We start from the raw sequence: 17,140 nt of genomic DNA on the forward strand, positions 1-17,140 counted from the left end.
GTGCGTCCGGGGGCGGCGGCCTCTCTGGGCTGGTTGGGCCGGTTTGGCCGCTGCCCCCAGGCCCAGGCGGCCGTCGCTCCCGGGGCTGGGCGCAGGGCAGTCTCAGCGCCAGCCTCGGGCGCAAGCGGGACACTTGGGTCAGCCCTCACCCTGGCTGCGGGGCGGGGCCGCACCTGCAGTCGCCCGGGCTGTCGCCGCTGCGCACCTGGCTCAGGTGAGCTGCCCCGCCCCCGCGGCCGCGCGAGCCCCAGGTCCCGGCAGCAGGTGAGTGGAAGTCGCAACTCAGACCCGCGGCGGTGAGTGGAGGTCGCGGTCCCCGCGAGCCGCTCCAGGCCTGGAGCTGGGGCCCCCAGGGCGCGGTCGCGCAGGAAGCGGCTCCGAGCCGGGCAGGCTCCCCGCGTCGCCTGGAAGCCCGAGCTCGCCCGTGTCCCTGCCCCTTCGCGGCCTCGGGGGAAGGGGCCGGGGGGCCGCCCCTTCCGCTCTGCCCGACGTGGCGCGTGGCTTTCTGGTGCACCCTCAGCGCAGGAGAGCGGGGGGCGAGGAGCGCCGAGGCGCGCAGGGACCCCACCTCCGCCCCAGAAGCCCGGACCCCGGGCCTGCGGCTTCCCGAGGCGCCGGCGGCGGCGGAGCTTCCGCCCTCTGCCGCCCTCGCCGCGCGCGACCGGTCATCCGCGTCCCCGCCTCGGTGCGCGCCCACACCCGCCGTCCGCGCGCTCCCCAGCCTCCGTGCGCGTCCCCGAGCCGCCGGCTCGCCGCACCCGGAGGGTGGGGGCTGCAAGGCCGTCCACCCCGCAGTGAGCGGAGCGCGGGATGTGGAGCTTAGTGCGGGAGAGCTGGTCGTCGTGGGCCGGGGGAGCGAGACGGGGCCCCTGGGCGCGCGGGCTGCAGCCTTTTACGCACGTCCTTCCTTCGGGAGAGACGTGCGGGGTCTCCGCGGGCGCCAGGAGGGAGGGCGGCGCGTCGGAGACGAGCGGGAGACGCTTAGAGATTGCGGGGTGCTGAGCAGCGAACCCGACGGAGGCGGGGGGCGAAGGGAGCGCCGGTGGGCGGCCAGGCGGTCCCGAGGCTCGCCCCGCGCGCAGCCAGTGCGGGGCCTGAGGGCAGGAGGAGCTGGCGCTTTGTACGAACGACAGAGTGGTGGGCGGTGCAGGGTGACCGAGGGGCCAGGCTTGGACTTAGATTCCGGTCGCCCTGGGGAGTGGACTTGGCAGGGACAGGGGTGGGACGGGGCGGGGGGCGTTAGCACAGCGAGGGACGGAGGGGGGCGTCAAGTCACGTCAAGCCAGCCCCGAGAGAAGGTGACACAGCCCAGCGCGCGGAGCGGAGGGTGGGCGGCGCTCCAGGGGGTGGGGAGGCGGCTGGGGGCGGGGCCTCCGGCTGCGGGGCCGCCTCTGCGCTTCCTTCCGAGCTGTGCCTCAGCTTCCTGACCCGCAGTGTGGGGACACAGCGCTAACCCCTGGGGAGGCGCGCTGGCGCTCAGGAGGGCCCACTGGGGCACCTCCCAAGTGTGCCCAGGGAGCTGAGGCCCGTGGGGGAGGGGTGCTGTCCCCTCCAGCTCTTTCCCACCCTGAGGGCCAGGTGCACCTTGACCAAGGTTGGGTGCCAGGCCGCAGGAGGGTCTGTCTGAGCAGGGCTCGGCAGTCAGATCAGGCTGTGGGAAGCTGCTGCTTTGAGGGTGCTCTTGTGCTGGGCAGCGAGGAGGGAGGGCCCCCCTCCAGGATGAGGCCCGGCTCCTGGGGGGTGAGCACAGAGCCAGGGACTGAGGGAGACCCCTGTCCGGTTGTAGGGCAATTCCAGCCCCTCCTCACTGGGCCCCGAGTCCCAGGTCAGTCTGGGGGTGGGGGGTCAGTGGTGACAACAGGAGATGCCAGCTGCCCCTCACCTGGCTCCGAGCCTCTGCCATGGCCTCCCGTGCTGGCTTCCTTATCTGGAGCAGGCACTGCCCTCCCCCCGCAGCCCACCCCACCTGAAGCTGGGGTCCATGAGATGCTGCAGCTGCCTGCAGCCACCAGCCCGTCTGGGAGACACGCTTGGGAGATGGACAGAGGCCAGAAGAGCCCTGCTTGAGGCCCCGTTATGGGCTGGGAATTTCTGAACCTGCCCCCTGCGCCCCTCCCCCCCCACAGGTCAGGCGTGCTCTCTTGGGCCTGGAGGGACATGGATGACCCCTCCCCTCCTGAATGTTGAGTGTGGCGTCACGGGTGTGTCCAGGAGGCAGGTCCTCCCCGTGTGTGCAGGACCCCCCACATCGCCCCGGCCCCCGCCCCCCTGAGCATCCCCCCCCCCACACTGCACAGAGGAAAGTGCGGTGCCTGGTGTGCTGGGTGGGCCGCAGAGGAAGGAGCTGCCTGACTCAGAGCTACAGGAAGAGCCGGGGCAGGAGGGGCGAGAACCACCAACTGCCCGCCCGCCGGGGAAGGGGTGGGTGCCTGGGTGGGGTTTAGGTTTAGGAGAGGATGTGACTGCAAGGCCAGGAAGCTCCGGGGGAAAGTTCTGATTAAAATACACACAAACAAAAGCCAGGTTCTCACTGTGGATCCCTGGCAGCTGTGGTGCCGTGGACGCTTCCTGGGGCCCCGCCGAGGGGACAGTTTGCTCCCAAATGCACATCTGTGACCGCCGTCTCTCCCCGGGAGGACAGAGCTGGAACCAGGTGACCGTCCCCTCTCTGCTGCTCTGACTGAGCCTGTGTCGGGGCCCGTCCTTAGAGCCGGGTCTGGTGAGGGAGGCCTGTAGCACTCGGGGCACACGCGCGCATGTGTGTTCACGTGTGTGTGTGAGAGGGTGAGGGCAGCAGGAGGCTGCCAGTGTGGCACTGGTGGCCAAGGGCAGGTGTGAGGTACAGCGTGTGGGCTGCAGGGTGCTTGTGGCCCTGCGCTTTTCCAGAGGAAGTCCAAGTGTCCTGTGTGCCCAGGAGGCACAGGGTGCTAACGGGAGGTGGTAGGAAGTGCGCTGTGTGGGAGCTGCTAGTGTCACACGGGTGGACCCCAGTGCAGGTGTGCATGGGCCAGAGGGCTGCGTGTAGGGGTATGTGGGGCAGGGCGTGCAGGGAGAGGGCGCGGGGAGGCTGTGCAGGGAGAGGGTGCAGGAGACGGGGTGCGGGGGAGGGTACCTGGTGCTTGCTGTACTCATATCCTGGCACTGTGGCCTCCACTCTCAGAGAGAAGAGTCTGAGGCTGCCTTTGCAGGGGTGCGAGGTCTCAGCTGGGGGAGGTTGAGAGGCCGCTGCAGGGGACGCCTGGGACCTGCTGGGCATGCTGTGAGAGCTGGCTGCACTGGGGAGTGTCTCCTACAGTCCCTACTTGAGCAGTTCTCCTGCTTCAAGGACTTTCCTAGGACTGTCCGCCACCCCAGAGGGCTTCTGCAAGGACCCCTCGCCCATGCCCCAGGGAACACCCCTCATGCTCTATCAGCTCCGTGGAAATTGTAACCCAGCCACCCCTGGGGCTCTGGCTGTGCCTCACCCTGTGCAGAAGGAACAGGGTTCTCCTTGCCAAAGCCTCTGGGGCCTTAGGGGTGGAGACATCCCAGGGAGCTGGGTCACAAAGCCTGGGGCCCAATCCTTGTGCCCCACTCCCAGGGTGTCCATGCAGCAGGGCTGGTCGGAGGTACTCACGCGATGCCTGTGAATGCCTGTGGGAGAAATGGGGGGTGAGCCCGGCGTACCCAGGGAGGAGGGGACCCCCAGGGCCCGGGGCACCTCCTCCTTGCAGCCACATCACTGCAGAGCTCTATGAGTCACGAGGGACATGGCTGGGAATGGTCCCAGGCCCTGCATGGGAGAAGCGTCACCTCTGGGTGGGGCAGGGGCTTCCCATGGAGAGCTGGACGGAACAATGTGGACCAAGTTTCTGGGTTTGGAAAAGACAAGTCGGGTCATGGAGAGGGCATGGGAGTGGGACCTGGAGGAAGGGGTGGCTGTGACCCTTCAGACTGGCCTTTGTCTCAGCCTGGCCCCGTGGGCCCCTGCTGCCTCCAGGCCTCAGGGCACAGCTGAGCTCAGGGTGTCTGTAGGTGTCCCGCATCTGTGTGCGTGTGTGCACTCGTGGCCGCACCCAGAACAAAAGCCCACAGCTGGGAGCAAGTGTGGGCCAGAGCCAGCAGCTGGGCACCTGCCCTGCTGTGGGGGGCGCACTGCTCACCCCCTGGCCCCCCAGGGCCTGGCTGTCATGGGTACTGCAGCACCCACCTGCGTGTGGCAGCCCTGCTGCAGGAGACAGCCAGGAAAGAAGCCAACAGCTATCTTGTGGGATGGGTCCCCCTGGTGAATGTCCACTGTGCCCCCTGGCCATCATGGTGGCCCTGGGGTGGGTGGAGGTTGTCCTGTGTCCCTGGGCCACATGAGGTGGTCCCTATTCTGGCCCTGTGTAAGGGGCTCAAAGCAACCCCAGGCTGGCATCCGGGAGTCCCGCTGGCAGCCATGAGGCTGGTAGGGTGGTACCTGATGCAGGGCCAGTGCAGTCTGGAGCCGACGGTTACTAGTTAACTCATCCTGTTCCTGTTTAACTTGTTCCCTGGGGATGGCGGCAGCCTCTGACCCATCCAGGTGCCCTGTCCAACCGACCACAAGGACAGAGAGGAGTCCTGCCAGCCCTTGGTGAGCCAGTCTGCTCCGCCAAGGAGCCCTGTGGAGGTGGGGGTGGCACCAGAGCTCAGCCTGCCGTGAGGACGCCCCAGCCAGAGCCATGGCAGGTAGGCAGGTCAGAGAGGGACAGGTGCGAGTCCCACTCCCGCCTCCTGCCCCTCAGGCTGCCCCACACCACGCTGCCTGCTCTTACCCAGGCTCTCTGCTTGGCTGTGTGCCGGAGGTACAAAGGCCTCTGCTCATCCCCCCCTGTGCCCCTGGTCCTGAACCCAGGGCTGGTGGTGTGGCCCCGAGCCCTCTCCTGCCCAAGGCCTCCAGACCAGGCTCATGGGGGTCAGTAAGGCCCAGGAATGCCAGCAGTGGGCATTGGTGGGCCACTGGGGTTGGACGGAGGCTGGTAGGAGACCACAATCTACCAAGAAGAGGGTGGTCTCCTCCACTAGGCCTCACCACCCTGATGCAAAGGTGAGGACGTTCAGGCCTTGGGGAGTTGGGGAGGGCTTGCCTGTGGCCAGGAGCAGAAGGCCACTGAGCCCAAGGTTCCAGCTCTGCCAGCACCTGAGCCCCCCAAACCCACATGTGCCCACACCCCCTGCAGCTCCCCCAGCAGAGGCGGGTGGGCTGAAGGTACAGGGCCTGGCCCTCCTCTAAGGTGGGCAGCAGGTGCACGTGGGAAATGGGGGGCTGGACGCATGTCCTGGGTGAACCAGCAGCCAGACGGGCCCTGTGTGGCGGGGCTGGGTCAGCTCGACTGTGACCCTGGACACTGCCCCCCACGCAGGTGTCCCCTCGGAGCACAGGGCAGTCACAGGCAGGGCAAGCAGCACACACAAGGTCTAACCACTGCTGGGGGAAGTCGTGCCAAGTGCTGGGCCCTTGCCCATGGTACTCATGGTAGCCACGGTGTGACCACCAGGCCACACACGTGACTTGCCGCCTGGCTTCTTCCTGCACCACAGACTGTCTGGGACGGGCAGAGTCTGGTGTCCTGGCACGCTGACCTGCTGTGTCCTCTTTCTTCAGGTGTCTGTGATAGGGCCCCTGACTTCCTGTCCCCCTCTGAAGACCAGGTCCTGGGGCCTGCCCTGGGCAGTGCTGTTGCCCTGAACTGCACGGCTCGGGTGGTCTCTGGGCCTCGCTGCCCACTGCCTTCAGTCCAGTGGCTGAAAGACGGCCTTCCCCTGGGCAATGGAAGCCACTACAGCCTCCACGAGTACTCCTGGTAAGAGACGGGGTGTCCAGGGTTAGAGGGACCATCCGGACAGACCATGGCCAGCAGCCTGATGTACGCCTGGTCTAGAACCACCTGGGCATGGGCTGGGTAATGACTGCTGCTGTGGACACAGGTGGGGAGGGTCGGTGACCCCAGGGACAGACCTTGGGGTTTGGGTGGCCCCTGAGACTCCCCAGGGCTGTGGGTGTCAGTGGAGTCCTAGAGCCTGAACGAACGTTGACCATCGGCCAAGCCCAGATCAGAAGACCCACGGGCCCCAGGCCCGGGCCTGGAGTGACTGTCCTGAAATAGACCCACATCCCCTCCAGGTTCTGGTCACTTCTCTTAGCTTATGGCCCAAGAACCACCCAGGAGGCCCAAATCAGTGGCCTCTCTGGGTGAGTCCCCACGGGCGGGGCTCTGGGGCGTCCACGGATGCTCTAGGGCCCCTGGTGAGAGGGTGGGGCTTGGTATCCCCAGGGTCAAGCCTAACTCCTCAGAGATGCTCGTATCCAGTGTTCTTGGGGTCAACTTGACTGGTGCTGAGGACTACGGGGCCTTCACCTGTTCCATCCAGAACGCCAGCTCCTCCTCCTTCACCCTGCGCAGAGCTGGTGATGGGGGTGCCCGGGGCAGAGAGTGGGAGGGGACCTGGGGGGACAGGGATCTCAGGCTGGAGGGTGCTGGGGGCAGTGCTCAGGCGACCCGCCCACAGGCCCAGCAGGCCACCTGGCAGCGGTGCTGGCCTCCCTCCTGGTCCTGCTGGCGCTGCTGCTGGCCGCGCTGCTCTACGTCAAGTGCCGCCTGAACGTGCTGCTCTGGTACCAAGACACGCACGGGGAGGTGGAGATGAACGGTGCGCTGGGCCCGCGGGCGGGAGGGCCGGCCGGGCTCGGTTCCGCGTGGGGGCGGGGCAGAGCGGGGAGACGTCACCCCTGGAGGGCGCCGTGGGCGCACGAGGGCGCAGGGCGGGGGCGGTGGAACGGGAGGGGTCAGAGTCAGCGGCAGGGGCGCACGTGTTCGGGGCGTTAGGGGAGCCGAGACGCTGGGGGCCCGGGGGCGGCCGTGCTGACTGGCCGCCATCCGCAGACGGAAAGCTCTACGACGCCTACGTCTCCTATAGCGACTGCCCTGAGGACCGCAAGTTCGTGAACTTCATCTTGAAGCCGCAGCTGGAGCGGCGTCGGGGCTACAAGCTCTTCCTGGACGACCGCGACCTGCTGCCCCGCGCAGGTACGGCCGGGCCCGGCTACCTGAAGGCCTCGCCCCTCCGGCCCCGCCCCGCTACCTGAAGGCCTCGCCCCTCCGGCGCCTTCTCGGCTACCTGCAGGCCCCGCCCCTCCGGCCCCGTCCTCGCTACCTGCAGGGCCCGCCCCTCCGGCCCCGCCCCTCCGGCCCCGCCCCTCCGGCCCCGCCCCTCCGGCCCCGCCCCTCCGGCCCCGCCCCTCCGGCCCCGCCCCTCCGGCCCCGCCCCTCCGGCCCCGCTCCGGCTACCTACAGGCCCCGCCCCATCAAGCCCCGCCCTCCTGCCCCGCCCAGCCTCCTGCAGGGCCCGCCCCGCCCCCCAGGGCCCGGGCCCGCCCGTAGCTTCCGGCGCCCGCCAGCCCGGGCCGGTCTGACGTCCGGTTTCCGCAGAGCCCTCCGCCGACCTCCTCGTGAACCTGAGTCGCTGCCGCCGCCTCATCGTGGTGCTTTCGGACGCCTTCCTGGGCCGGGCCTGGTGCAGCCACAGCTTCCGGTGGGTCTCGCGCGGGGCGGGGGGGCCCCAGCCGCGGCCCCGCTGACGCTCCCGCCCCGCAGGGAGGGACTATGCCGCCTGCTGGAGCTCACGCGCAGACCCATCTTCATCACCTTCGAGGGCCAGAGGCGCGACCCTGCGCATCCCGCGCTCCGCCTGCTGCGCCAGCACCGCCACCTGGTGACCTTGCTGCTCTGGAGGCCCGGCTCCGTGGTGCGGGGCTCGGTCGGGCCAGGGCGGGGGCTGGGAGCCCGAGGGCGCGGGGGCGGAGGGCGCCCTGTGGCGGGGGGCTTTGTGAGCGGGCTCTGAGTGGGGCTCTGTGGCGTGTCCCAGAGGAGAGAGCGGGGGCGCGGGGGCGGGAACCGTGGGTCCGCGGCAGGTAGTGCTCCTGGGGCCAGGGCGGCCAGGGGCTTCCACGTGCGCCCCCTCCCGCGTGTTCACGTGCAAATGGCCCCAACCTGGCCCCCAGACGCCTTCCTCCGACTTCTGGAAGGAGCTGCAGCTGGCCCTGCCGCGGAAGGTGCAGTACAGGCGGGCACAGGGAGACCCCCAGACCCAGCTGCAGGACGACAAGGATCCCATGCTGATTGTTCGAGGCCGTGTCCCGGAGGGCCGGGCCTTGGACCCGGAGCTGGATCCCGACCCTGAGGGAGACCTGGGTAAGCCCACCCAGCCCACTCCTGACCCGAGCAGCTCAGCCTGGGCTGGGTGGGCAGGCGCAGGGCAGAGGGCCCAGGAAGGGACATGTGCCCAGCAGGGAGCGCCCTGCAGCCCGGGGACGGGCTTGATGCCCCCCGGAAGCCCTCACTGCCTCTCCCCTGGAGCTGCTTAGGCCCTAGGCCTGCCTGGGGACTTTCTGAACCTCACATGGCCCCATGGCAGGGGTGAGCAGGGACTGACCCCAGGGCAGTGGCCCAGGGAAGGCAGACTGTGGACAGCCCAGCCTCAGGGGTCGCCATATCCCCTCCCCAGGTGTCCGAGGTCCTGTCTTTGGGGAGCCACCAGCGCCACCGCATGCAAGTGGGGTGTCGCTGGGAGAGGGCCAGGGCAGTGAAGTGGACGTCTCGGACCTCGGCTCCCGAAACTACAGCGCCCGCACGGACTTCTACTGCCTGGTGTCTGAGGATGACGTGTAGCCCCCGCCCCACCCCCGCGTGCAGGATCACCAGGGACATCTGGGGGCAGAGGCAGGTGGGTCGTTTCTGCAATAAGCAGGACCAGGACCCCATCCTGTAGCCTGGACCCTCACGGAAGGGGTCTGACCCGAGCCTCCTCCTAATGCCAGAAAATAAAGTTGTTTTGGATTGTGCCTGGGCCTCGCTATCCTCTCCTGGGGCGGAAGGGGCTGCCCTGTCCTGGCAGAGCCCCCTCAGCCTCCCCTCGGCCGCCCTCTGGGCTCTCACGCCCCTTCTCACCCACCGTGCCAGCCCGTCACTCATCTGCCCTCCCGCCCTCCTCTCTGAGCAGCTCAGGTCCTGCCATCTCCCTGCCTGGCCCCTGCTTGGGGGTGTGACGTCCCCGTCTCCCTCTGATCTGGAGGGGTGTCCAGTTCTGACCTCAAGTTCTGAGCTTTGCAGAAGCTTTTTGTTGGAAAGAAATCAACAGCAGCTTCACAACCAAATGGGCTGGCTCTGGGTAAGATAGGTGGGTGTGTCCCGGAGCCGACTGGACCCCAGGCCTCAGTGGCCAGTGTGGGAGTCCCCGGTCAGGGCCTCTTCGGGCGCAGGGGGCAGACCCGAGTTCCCTGGTGCATTGGCCGCAGGAGCGCACTGTACGGGGCGGCCCCGCCTCTGCCCTCTGCTCACCGGGCCCCCAGCTCCGCTGCAGTCGTGCCTGGGGCGCACTGAGGCTGTCCCCGTACCCTCTGCCCTGCAGAGCCAGCGTCCCTCTGCTGGACGCTCCATCCCTGTCCTGGGTCCTCAGACCTTGGGAGGCTTGTGTGTGAGCTCGGGCTGTGAGTGTCCTTGGGGCAGGTGGGTGTACTTGGGGACACTGCAAGTCCCAGGACCGGCCACCCAGGTAGGGCAGCTGTGGAGGCGTGTGGGCAGTGCATGTGTTCATTGCCATCTTTATTTCAGTGCCGGCTGCCCTGTGGTGCTGCCAGGCCACAGCTGGCGCCACCTCTGCCAGTGTGCCCAAGTCACCGCCCCGCGCACCCAAGCTGCCTCAAGCCCTGCCCCACCCCCTGCCCTGCGGAAGCCGAGTCCCCAGCTGTGCGCCCCCACCCCTCCCGGTGGCCTAGGCCCCTCGGGTCGCGCAGGGCCCCAGTAAGAGGCCCCTCCCTCCGGCGTCAGCCTTCTCCTCCAGGCCAGGCTGGCGCAGCCGGAGCTGAGCCTGTCCCTCGGAGGCTGGGCCACGTCACCTTCTCCTCCTCCAGGAGGTCTTGCCTACGGGCCCAGGAAGTCCTCTTTCCGATAGCCCTTCTGTGGTGAGGGGCCGGGAGTCAGGGTGCACGCCCGCCCACGCTGGCCTGCCCTCCCCGCACCCTGCTGTTCCCCCAGTGTGCTTGGCCTGGCACGGACCCCTCGTTCCCGGTCCCTGGTCTCCATCTTCCCACTACCCTCTTCCCGCGCCTCCTGCTCCACGTGGGTTTCCACGGCCCTCCCCGACGTGGGCCCTCCCCGTGGCCTGCACCCGGGGCCCACACCCCACGGCCCTGCTTGCCCCGGGCTCTAGGAACCTACCGCCCGGAAGTCGCGGTGGAGCTTATTGTACTGCCACAAGTTGGCCAAGAGGCTGGAGGCCGCCCGGGACGACTTCTCACTGTCGGGGCTGGGGGTGGGGGAGTCAGGAGGTGACACACACGGCCAGAAGGCTGGGTGGGCCAGAGAGCCCCGCCGGGCTGCTGCAGGGTCGCAGAGTCGTGGGGTCTCGGGGTCTCGGGGTCACAGGGTCGGGTGGCCTCACCTGTCCCGCTTCTTCTTGATGAAGATGAGCTTGCGGAGCCCGTCGAAGTAGAGCAGGTCTCGGGCGGCAATGGGACTGGCCACCACCAGGTTGTTGAGCACAGCTATGATGTTGACCAGCACGTCAGCTGGGGGCGACTTCTCACCCACGCTGCCAGGGAGCTTCTCGATCAGGTGGCTCACGACCTTCGTGGCTGCCGGGAGGTTAGGAGGTCAGTCCTCACCCCCACTCCCAGCTACCCCGCATCTGGGCCCCCCGCCTGCCCGGGGAGCTGGCATGCCTGTGCACCCCGCCCAGCTGGGGACACGGCGAGCAGGAGAAGGCCACGTGCAGGTGTACGCCCGGCTAGGCGGGCCGAGCGCGGCCTGGGCAGCCCGACTCACACATCTCGTCCTTGTTCCTGGCATTCCGAGACAGGTTTCGGATGAGGCCGGTCAGCGAGCGCAGCTGGTGGTGGTCTGCGGTCCGGACTCGGTCCAGCAGCGGGTTCAGGATGCGCTCCTGCTCCAGGGCCAGGCGGCTCAGCACGCCAGCCCACTGTGGGGGGGCAGGGAGTGAGCGGGAGGCCCCCCGACCCCCAGGTCCAGCCGGGGGTCCTGGGGCAGAACAGCTTCTCTGCCTCCTGCTGCCACCAGGGGTCTCTGCCTCTGCTGTTCCCCAAGCTGGGGCCCATCAGCCGTGACCCAGATTGGGAGCGTCCCCTGGCACCCCGTGGGGAACCCCGCTCCACACGTGGCCCAAGGCACATCCGCCAGACGCTGACCTCGGACGCCCCCTCCCTCCCACTGCCCCTCCCTCCCAGGTTGTGACTCCTGGGGGCAGGGCCTGCCTCATGGCCTCGTCCCTAGCCCAGGCCCACCCTGCGGTCTCCCGCGGTGATGTTCTGCAGCGCCCCGGCGGCCGCCTCCGTGGTGTGGCGGTTGAGCTCACAGCGCTGCAGCAGCCGGTTGTACAGCCCCACGATCTGGGGGCTCCACAGCCACTCCAGGCCCTTGGGGTCCTTGGACACCTCGGCGAAGGTGAGGGCGTCGGCCGTCAGTGGCAGCTGCTCGGGAGGGCACCGTGGGTCAGCGGGTCGGTGGCCGGCCACCCCCGCCCACCGCCCGCCCGGGCTGGGGCCCACCTCGCGCAGCCGCCGGCTCTGTGGCGTGAAGCAGCCCACCACCTCGCCGGGCGGTGCCCCTGCCACGTCCCTGCGGCCTCGGCCCTCCAGCCGCTGCAGGGCGGAAGGCGGCATCTCGTCGTACAGGCGGTAGGACAAGTTCCGCAGCACACACACCGCGTTCTCCACGCTCTGCGGAGGGAGGGCGGGTGTCACAGGGGCCCCCTGGCGCACCCGGGCCCCGGGACGGGCCACCCTCACCTTGTCCTCGCACTTGCCCACGTCCAGGGCGTGGTTGATGTAGGTGACCAGGGCATCCACCAGCCCGTGACACTCACGCATCTTCTGGCGGGTGGCCTGCGAGGCTGAGCTGAGGTTCCTGGGGACCGAGGCAGATCAGAGCCCCCCATCCCAGGCCCCACCCAGGGCTGGGGTCCCTGCGTGCCCGTCCATGCCTCCTGCTCCTGGCCCCATGCCCACCCATCCCCCAACCCACTCCTTGCGGTAGGGGGGCTACGAATGTCAGATCAGGTCCCAGATTTAATGGAACCGGAGCCTGCAGCCCCCCGAGTCTGCTGAAGCCCAATCACAGCCACACCTGGCCTGTCCCCCATCCTGCCCCAGTCCCTGCATCCTCCGGACTGTGCCTTGCTCCTGGCCCCTCTCGCTGGCTGCACCTTGTCACCCAGGCGTCAGATTAAGACGCATCGTCTCAGCCCCCAGCACAGCCTGTCCCGCGGATGCCCGCCCGGCGCACCTGAGGAAGCCGGTGGCGTTGTAGAAGATCTCAGCCTCGGAGGCGTTCTGCTGGATGAGCGGGGGGCCCCCGGCCCCAGACAGGGGGCTCAGCACCAGGTCCGTGAGCTGCTCCAGCGTGTCGCGGGCCAGGCGGTCCTTCAGGTGGTCGCTGGATGACAGGTTCCACAGAATCCCTGGGCAGGTGGGGCCGGGGCCGCCGTCAGGGTCACCCCCAGCTGCTCTCGCTGCTCTGGGGATGGTCCCCTCCCCCTAGGGACCCCACCGGGGAGATGTGAGAGCGGCTTGTGGGCTACAGGGATGAGACCAGCCAGAGAGACACGTGGGGACAAGAGGGCCTGGGGGCAAAAGAGGCTCCAGAGACACAGCCACAGAACAGCGTCGCTGGGGACCCACAGCAGACGGAGTCCCGAGGGGAGCGGGACAGGGACACAGCCAGGGCAGAAAGGGACAGAAAGGCCAAGGGGAGGGAGGGGACATTGTGGGGTGGAGGGGCCAGGCGGGGGCAGCAGAGCAGGGGGGACAGGCGGAGGGGGACAGGCAGAGAGGACAGGCGGAGGGGGCCAGCAGAGCAGGGGGGACAGGTGGAGGGAGGACAGCAGAGCAGGGGGACAGGAGGAGGGGGGACAGCAGAGGAGGGGGGACAGGTAGAGGGGGACAGGCGGAGGGGGGCCAGCAGAGGAGGGGGGACAGGTGGAGAGGACAGGAGGAGGGGGGCCAGCAGAGCAGGGGGGACAGGTGGAGGGGGGACAGGAGCAGGGGGACAGGCGGAGGGGGGACAGGAGCAGGGGGACAGGCGGAGGGGGCAGCAGAGAGGGGGGACAGGCGGAGGGGACAGGTGGCACCTGTGACGTTCTTGCGCAGCTCGTCGTCCTGCTCCCGCAGTGTCCGCAGCAGCTCGAATATCCCGTTCTCCTCCACCAGGGCCAGCTTGTTGTCCGCGTTGTCGTAGATGAGGTTGCGCATGGCGCCCGTGGCGTGGCGCTGCACCTCCTGGTTGGCGTGGTTGAAGAGCTTCACCAGCCTGGGTATGGCCTGGAGGCTGCGGGCCTGCGGGCACAGGTACACGGGTGTGTGCACACGTGTGAAGATGTGTGTGGATGGACGCAGACTGTGCAGGTGTGTGGAGACGTGTGCAGATGTTACAGACGTCGCGCTAGTGGATGTGGGCGTGTGCAGGTGTATGCAGATGAGGCAGGTGTATGCAGATGTATGCAAATTGCACCCTCCTACCGGTCTGCTGCCGGGGAGGCTCTGCACAGGGTGGGGTCCTCCCCGTCACTGGGGATCACAAGGGGTGGTTGGGGACCGGGGTCAGTGACGGGGTGGGGCTGGCGGGGTGGCTGCCGAGGGAGGGGTGGGTGGCCGGGGCCCAGTCACCTGCTTCTTGGCGGCCGCGTCGCTGTAGCACTTGTGCTGGAGGTAGGCTGCTCCCAGCACCTGCAGGTTGGGGTCTGAAGCCATGAGGTACTTGACCGCTGAGGGCAGGTCAATGTCATCAAAACTGCAGAGCCAGGGGTCGGGGGTCAGGGTAACCTCGGGTTCGGGCCACAGCGTGGCAGCAGCCCCTCCCTGTGCCAGGCCCAGCTGCTCACCCGCTGCTGAGCCTCTGCAGGGACCGGTGGCTGCAGTAGCTGTCCAGCCCGCGCATGTCCGGCAGGTGGCCCGAGTCGGCCAGGCTGAGGCTGAGGCTGCGCACGGACGGTGCTCGGGCCACAGGCTCCAGGACGGCCCCCGGTGGCACCGCCCCGGCCCCCCCACGGCTCCGGTGGCTGCTCTGGAATCGCTGCAAGGTCCGCATGGCGGGGGCACGGATGGTCCGGCACGGAGGGCCCTCGGGGGCCTCTGGCCAATCCAGCCCGGCCGCCCGCCCGGAGCCGGAGCTGGCCTGGCGCTCGTAGGCGAAGGCCCTGTAGGAGGAGGCGGCCGCAGGCTCCGGCTGCTCGGACACCACGCTGTAGCGGTCGTCCAGGCCCCCGGCCCCCAGCCTCAGGGAGCGCAGCGACAGGGTGTCGTAGTCGGCCCGGCTCCCGCCCCCACCGCGCTCGTGGAAGGACACGGGCCTGGTGGGCATGTGTGGGGCGGGCTGGGCGCCCCTGTAGCCCACAGCCCCAAAGGCGCTGCCCCCGTTGTGGGCGGAGCTCAGCCTCTGACTGCAGCTCAGGTCGACCGCCGAGCGAGAGGACCAGGAGGCCGGGCCGTAGGCTGGCTTGGCGATGGGCCGGAAGGTCTGTGGGGGCGGGGCGGGCCGTGAGGGGGTGTCCAGGGCTCACCTGCACCCACCACCGCCCTGGCCCTGCAGCCCCCAGCCTCACCCGCAGAGCTCCCGCCCTCTGGCCTGCAGAGCTGAGGCTGTGCCCACTCCAGCCGGGCCCATCACTCACCGAGGTCTTGTCCCCGCTCAGGCCCTGAGAGCGCGAGCTGAAGCCAGACTGCAGGGTGTGGTACTGAGCCCTGGACGTGCCTGTGGGCAGGGACAGTGATGGCCCTTCTGGGCCAGACAGCAAAGCGCTGGCCCCGCCTGCCCGCGCCAGATGTCTCCACTCCTGGCCCCGGGGGCGGCCTTGGCTCTCAAGCAGGGAGGCCAGGTGGGCTTCTGGGCAGCGGCCTTCCCCGTCTCTGCCTTGGCCTTGCCTGCTCCCGGGGTTACGGAAAACACCTGGGACTCTGGCTGCCTGGGGGACATGCCAGGGGCTCCTCTGTCAGCTCTCCAATCCCTGCCAGGGCACAGCGCCCAGCCCCCTCCTCCAGGAAGGCAGCCAGGCCTGCCCTGGCCTACACTGACCTCTTGGAGCTCCTCTCATGCCCAGACCCCTCTGAGCCACGGCCACAGGGGAGTGACAGTGTGCTGGCCAAGGACACACTGTTTCCCTGGACCTGCCCTGATGGCAGCGCCCAAGGCAGGGGCCACACCCACCCTGTACAGCAGCCGGACTGCCCGGTGCGGGACAGACAGGTGGGTGGGCGGAGGGGTGGGAGAGTGGGCGGTGAGCGAGGGTCACCTGGGTGACGGCCAGTGGGCAGCTGGATGAATAGGTGGGCGGGGTGCAGAGCGGACAGAGGGGTGCATGGGAGAGCTGGACACAGGCCGGCAACCTGCCTGGGGGCTCTGGGGGTGCAGGGACGCAGGGCCCGGGCCCTCCCCCGACTCTACCCGGGAGCCAGATGGTCTGAGCCCCCAGCCAGCTCCAGACCCACCCTGGTTAATGAGGCTTCTGACGCTAGTGAGGCCCAGCCTGGGGGGACACACCCCCGCCCAGGGCCCTTACCCCCACCCCCCAAATTATAATCCACCTCCCCCTAATTGGCAGGGCGGCCAGGGTGGTAATTAACCCTCCTCCACCCTGTGACCCCTGGGCACCTGGTCGCCTCGCCAGGAAGGCTGAGGCCCAGGGAGGAGGACCCAGCAATCCGGGCCACCCCGGCCCTCTGCCCCCGACCCCCCGGCAAGTGGCTGCAGCCAGTCCTAGGCAGGTCCCCCAAACGTCACATGGACCACGGTGAACTGGGTCTGGGCCCCTGACATTTTGGGAGGTTCATCTTACTGTCTAACCTTAATCCCTGTTGCTGCAGCCTGGCAAGGGAGGAAATGACATTTGTAGAATGACTGCCCTGAACGCACCGTGTGTGTGTGAGCCTCTGACACACACAGGCACAAACACCCCCAGCCCCAGTGGGGCCAGGGCTCCTGCACCGGTGGGTCTGGCTGGCTCTCAGGGGCACCCCCCATCCGCTGTTCTCACAGGGAGTATCTGGGTCACGCCAGCCAGGCCCTCCCCTGCAATTCCGCAGGGAGCCCCTGGCCCAGACAGGCCTTGGCGCTCCTCCAGGACTTCCTAGGCACCCCCGCCCCGTTTCTGGTCTGCCCATTCCTGTGGGGCGTAGGGGGCACGTGGGGAGGAGGTTGGTGTCTGAGGGTCCGTGTTGTGTCACTGAGACCGTGCATGAGCCTGTGCTCCGTGGGGCTGGGTGTGTGCGTGCCCTGGGTTTGCAAACAGATGGGCCTGTCCTGCCGGCCATGTGCCCAGGTCCCCACCCAGTCCTCCCCACAGGGAGGGCCTGGGGCTGTGGGGACAGGAGGGTCCCAGCTGGGCTCCGTCCTGGGAGGACCCGGGGGTCCCTACTGGGGTGGGGCAGCCCCACCCGAGGGTTCCCCGCCTGCTGGGGCGGGGCAGTGACTCAGTGCGCGGCCTAGGTGAGTCAGGAGCTGAACCCGGAGCCGCCCGCCTGCCGCGGCCTCTGCCCCTCACACCACCGGCCTGGGGCGGCCCCCTCTGCCCGCCACGGCCGTCCCTGCCGCCCGCCCAGCGCCTGGCGGCCTTGGCCTACCTCTAGCTGCCTCGGCCTCCAGCTCGGTGGCCCCATTGTGCCGCGGCTGCTGGCCCAGCTGCAGAAGGCGGGCGCGGACCTGCTCCTGGACGCGGGCGGCCCGCAGTCGCTCCGCCTCCGGGCCCTCGGCTCCGCGGCGGTCCAGCTGCAGGTCCGAGGGCAGGGCCAGGGAGCACACGCCGGCCTCGGGCTGCAGGGCGGACAGCAGGAAGTTACCGTCCTGCATGGCAGCAGGGGTGCCGGCCCGGCCTCAGCGCCGCCTCCGCCTCCGACCTAAACTATCTTCAGTCTTGTTCCTTGAGGCCCTGTCGCCGGAGTTCCCTCCCCGCGTCCCCGCTGGCTGGCCGCACCCAGAGCCAGCCTGGAGACAGACGCTGGCCTGGCCCTGAGCTCGGCTGGGGGCGGGGATACCTGGGCCAGGTGGGAGGGAGGGGCTGCCGCCTGCTTAAGGTGGAGTTTGGGCGGAAGAACAGGCCCTGCATGGCCCCAGGTCCCGGCCTGGCCTCCCGC

The 17,140-nt window shown here is 68.9% G+C and overlaps 2 protein-coding genes across 3 annotated transcripts; one reads left to right on the top strand and one right to left on the bottom strand.

Annotated features, from left to right (window-relative positions):
• Window positions 1-190: 190 nt before the first annotated feature.
• On the top strand, window positions 191-8,845 carry SIGIRR (single Ig and TIR domain containing). 2 transcript variants are annotated; one of them, XM_069470440.1, is made up of 10 exons: window positions 191-296; window positions 4,531-4,692; window positions 5,609-5,807; window positions 6,279-6,412; window positions 6,514-6,654; window positions 6,888-7,031; window positions 7,434-7,536; window positions 7,599-7,749; window positions 8,006-8,195; window positions 8,509-8,845. In XM_069470440.1, the coding sequence occupies exons 2-10, from the start codon at window positions 4,686-4,688 to the stop codon at window positions 8,670-8,672; spliced, it is 1,233 nt and encodes a 410-aa protein (XP_069326541.1). In that variant the 5' UTR covers window positions 191-296; window positions 4,531-4,685; the 3' UTR covers window positions 8,673-8,845. The 2 variants fall into 2 exon arrangements, with proteins under 2 accessions (XP_069326541.1, XP_069326542.1); XM_069470441.1 differs by having other exon boundaries at window positions 191-264.
• A 1,078-nt stretch (window positions 8,846-9,923) lies between these two features.
• On the bottom strand, window positions 9,924-16,856 carry PKP3 (plakophilin 3). Its single transcript, XM_069470442.1, has 13 exons — window positions 16,631-16,856; window positions 14,686-14,765; window positions 13,897-14,531; window positions 13,682-13,805; window positions 13,147-13,351; window positions 12,303-12,477; window positions 11,807-11,924; window positions 11,567-11,737; window positions 11,303-11,488; window positions 10,827-10,980; window positions 10,444-10,636; window positions 10,221-10,308; window positions 9,924-9,959 (listed from the first exon to the last, which is right to left on the bottom strand). The coding sequence occupies exons 1-13, from the start codon at window positions 16,854-16,856 to the stop codon at window positions 9,924-9,926; spliced, it is 2,391 nt and encodes a 796-aa protein (XP_069326543.1).
• Between the last annotated feature and the right edge of the window lie 284 nt (window positions 16,857-17,140).

This window comes from Eulemur rufifrons, chromosome 6 (genome assembly GCF_041146395.1).
Source record: "Eulemur rufifrons isolate Redbay chromosome 6, OSU_ERuf_1, whole genome shotgun sequence".
NCBI lineage: Eukaryota > Metazoa > Chordata > Mammalia > Primates > Lemuridae > Eulemur > Eulemur rufifrons.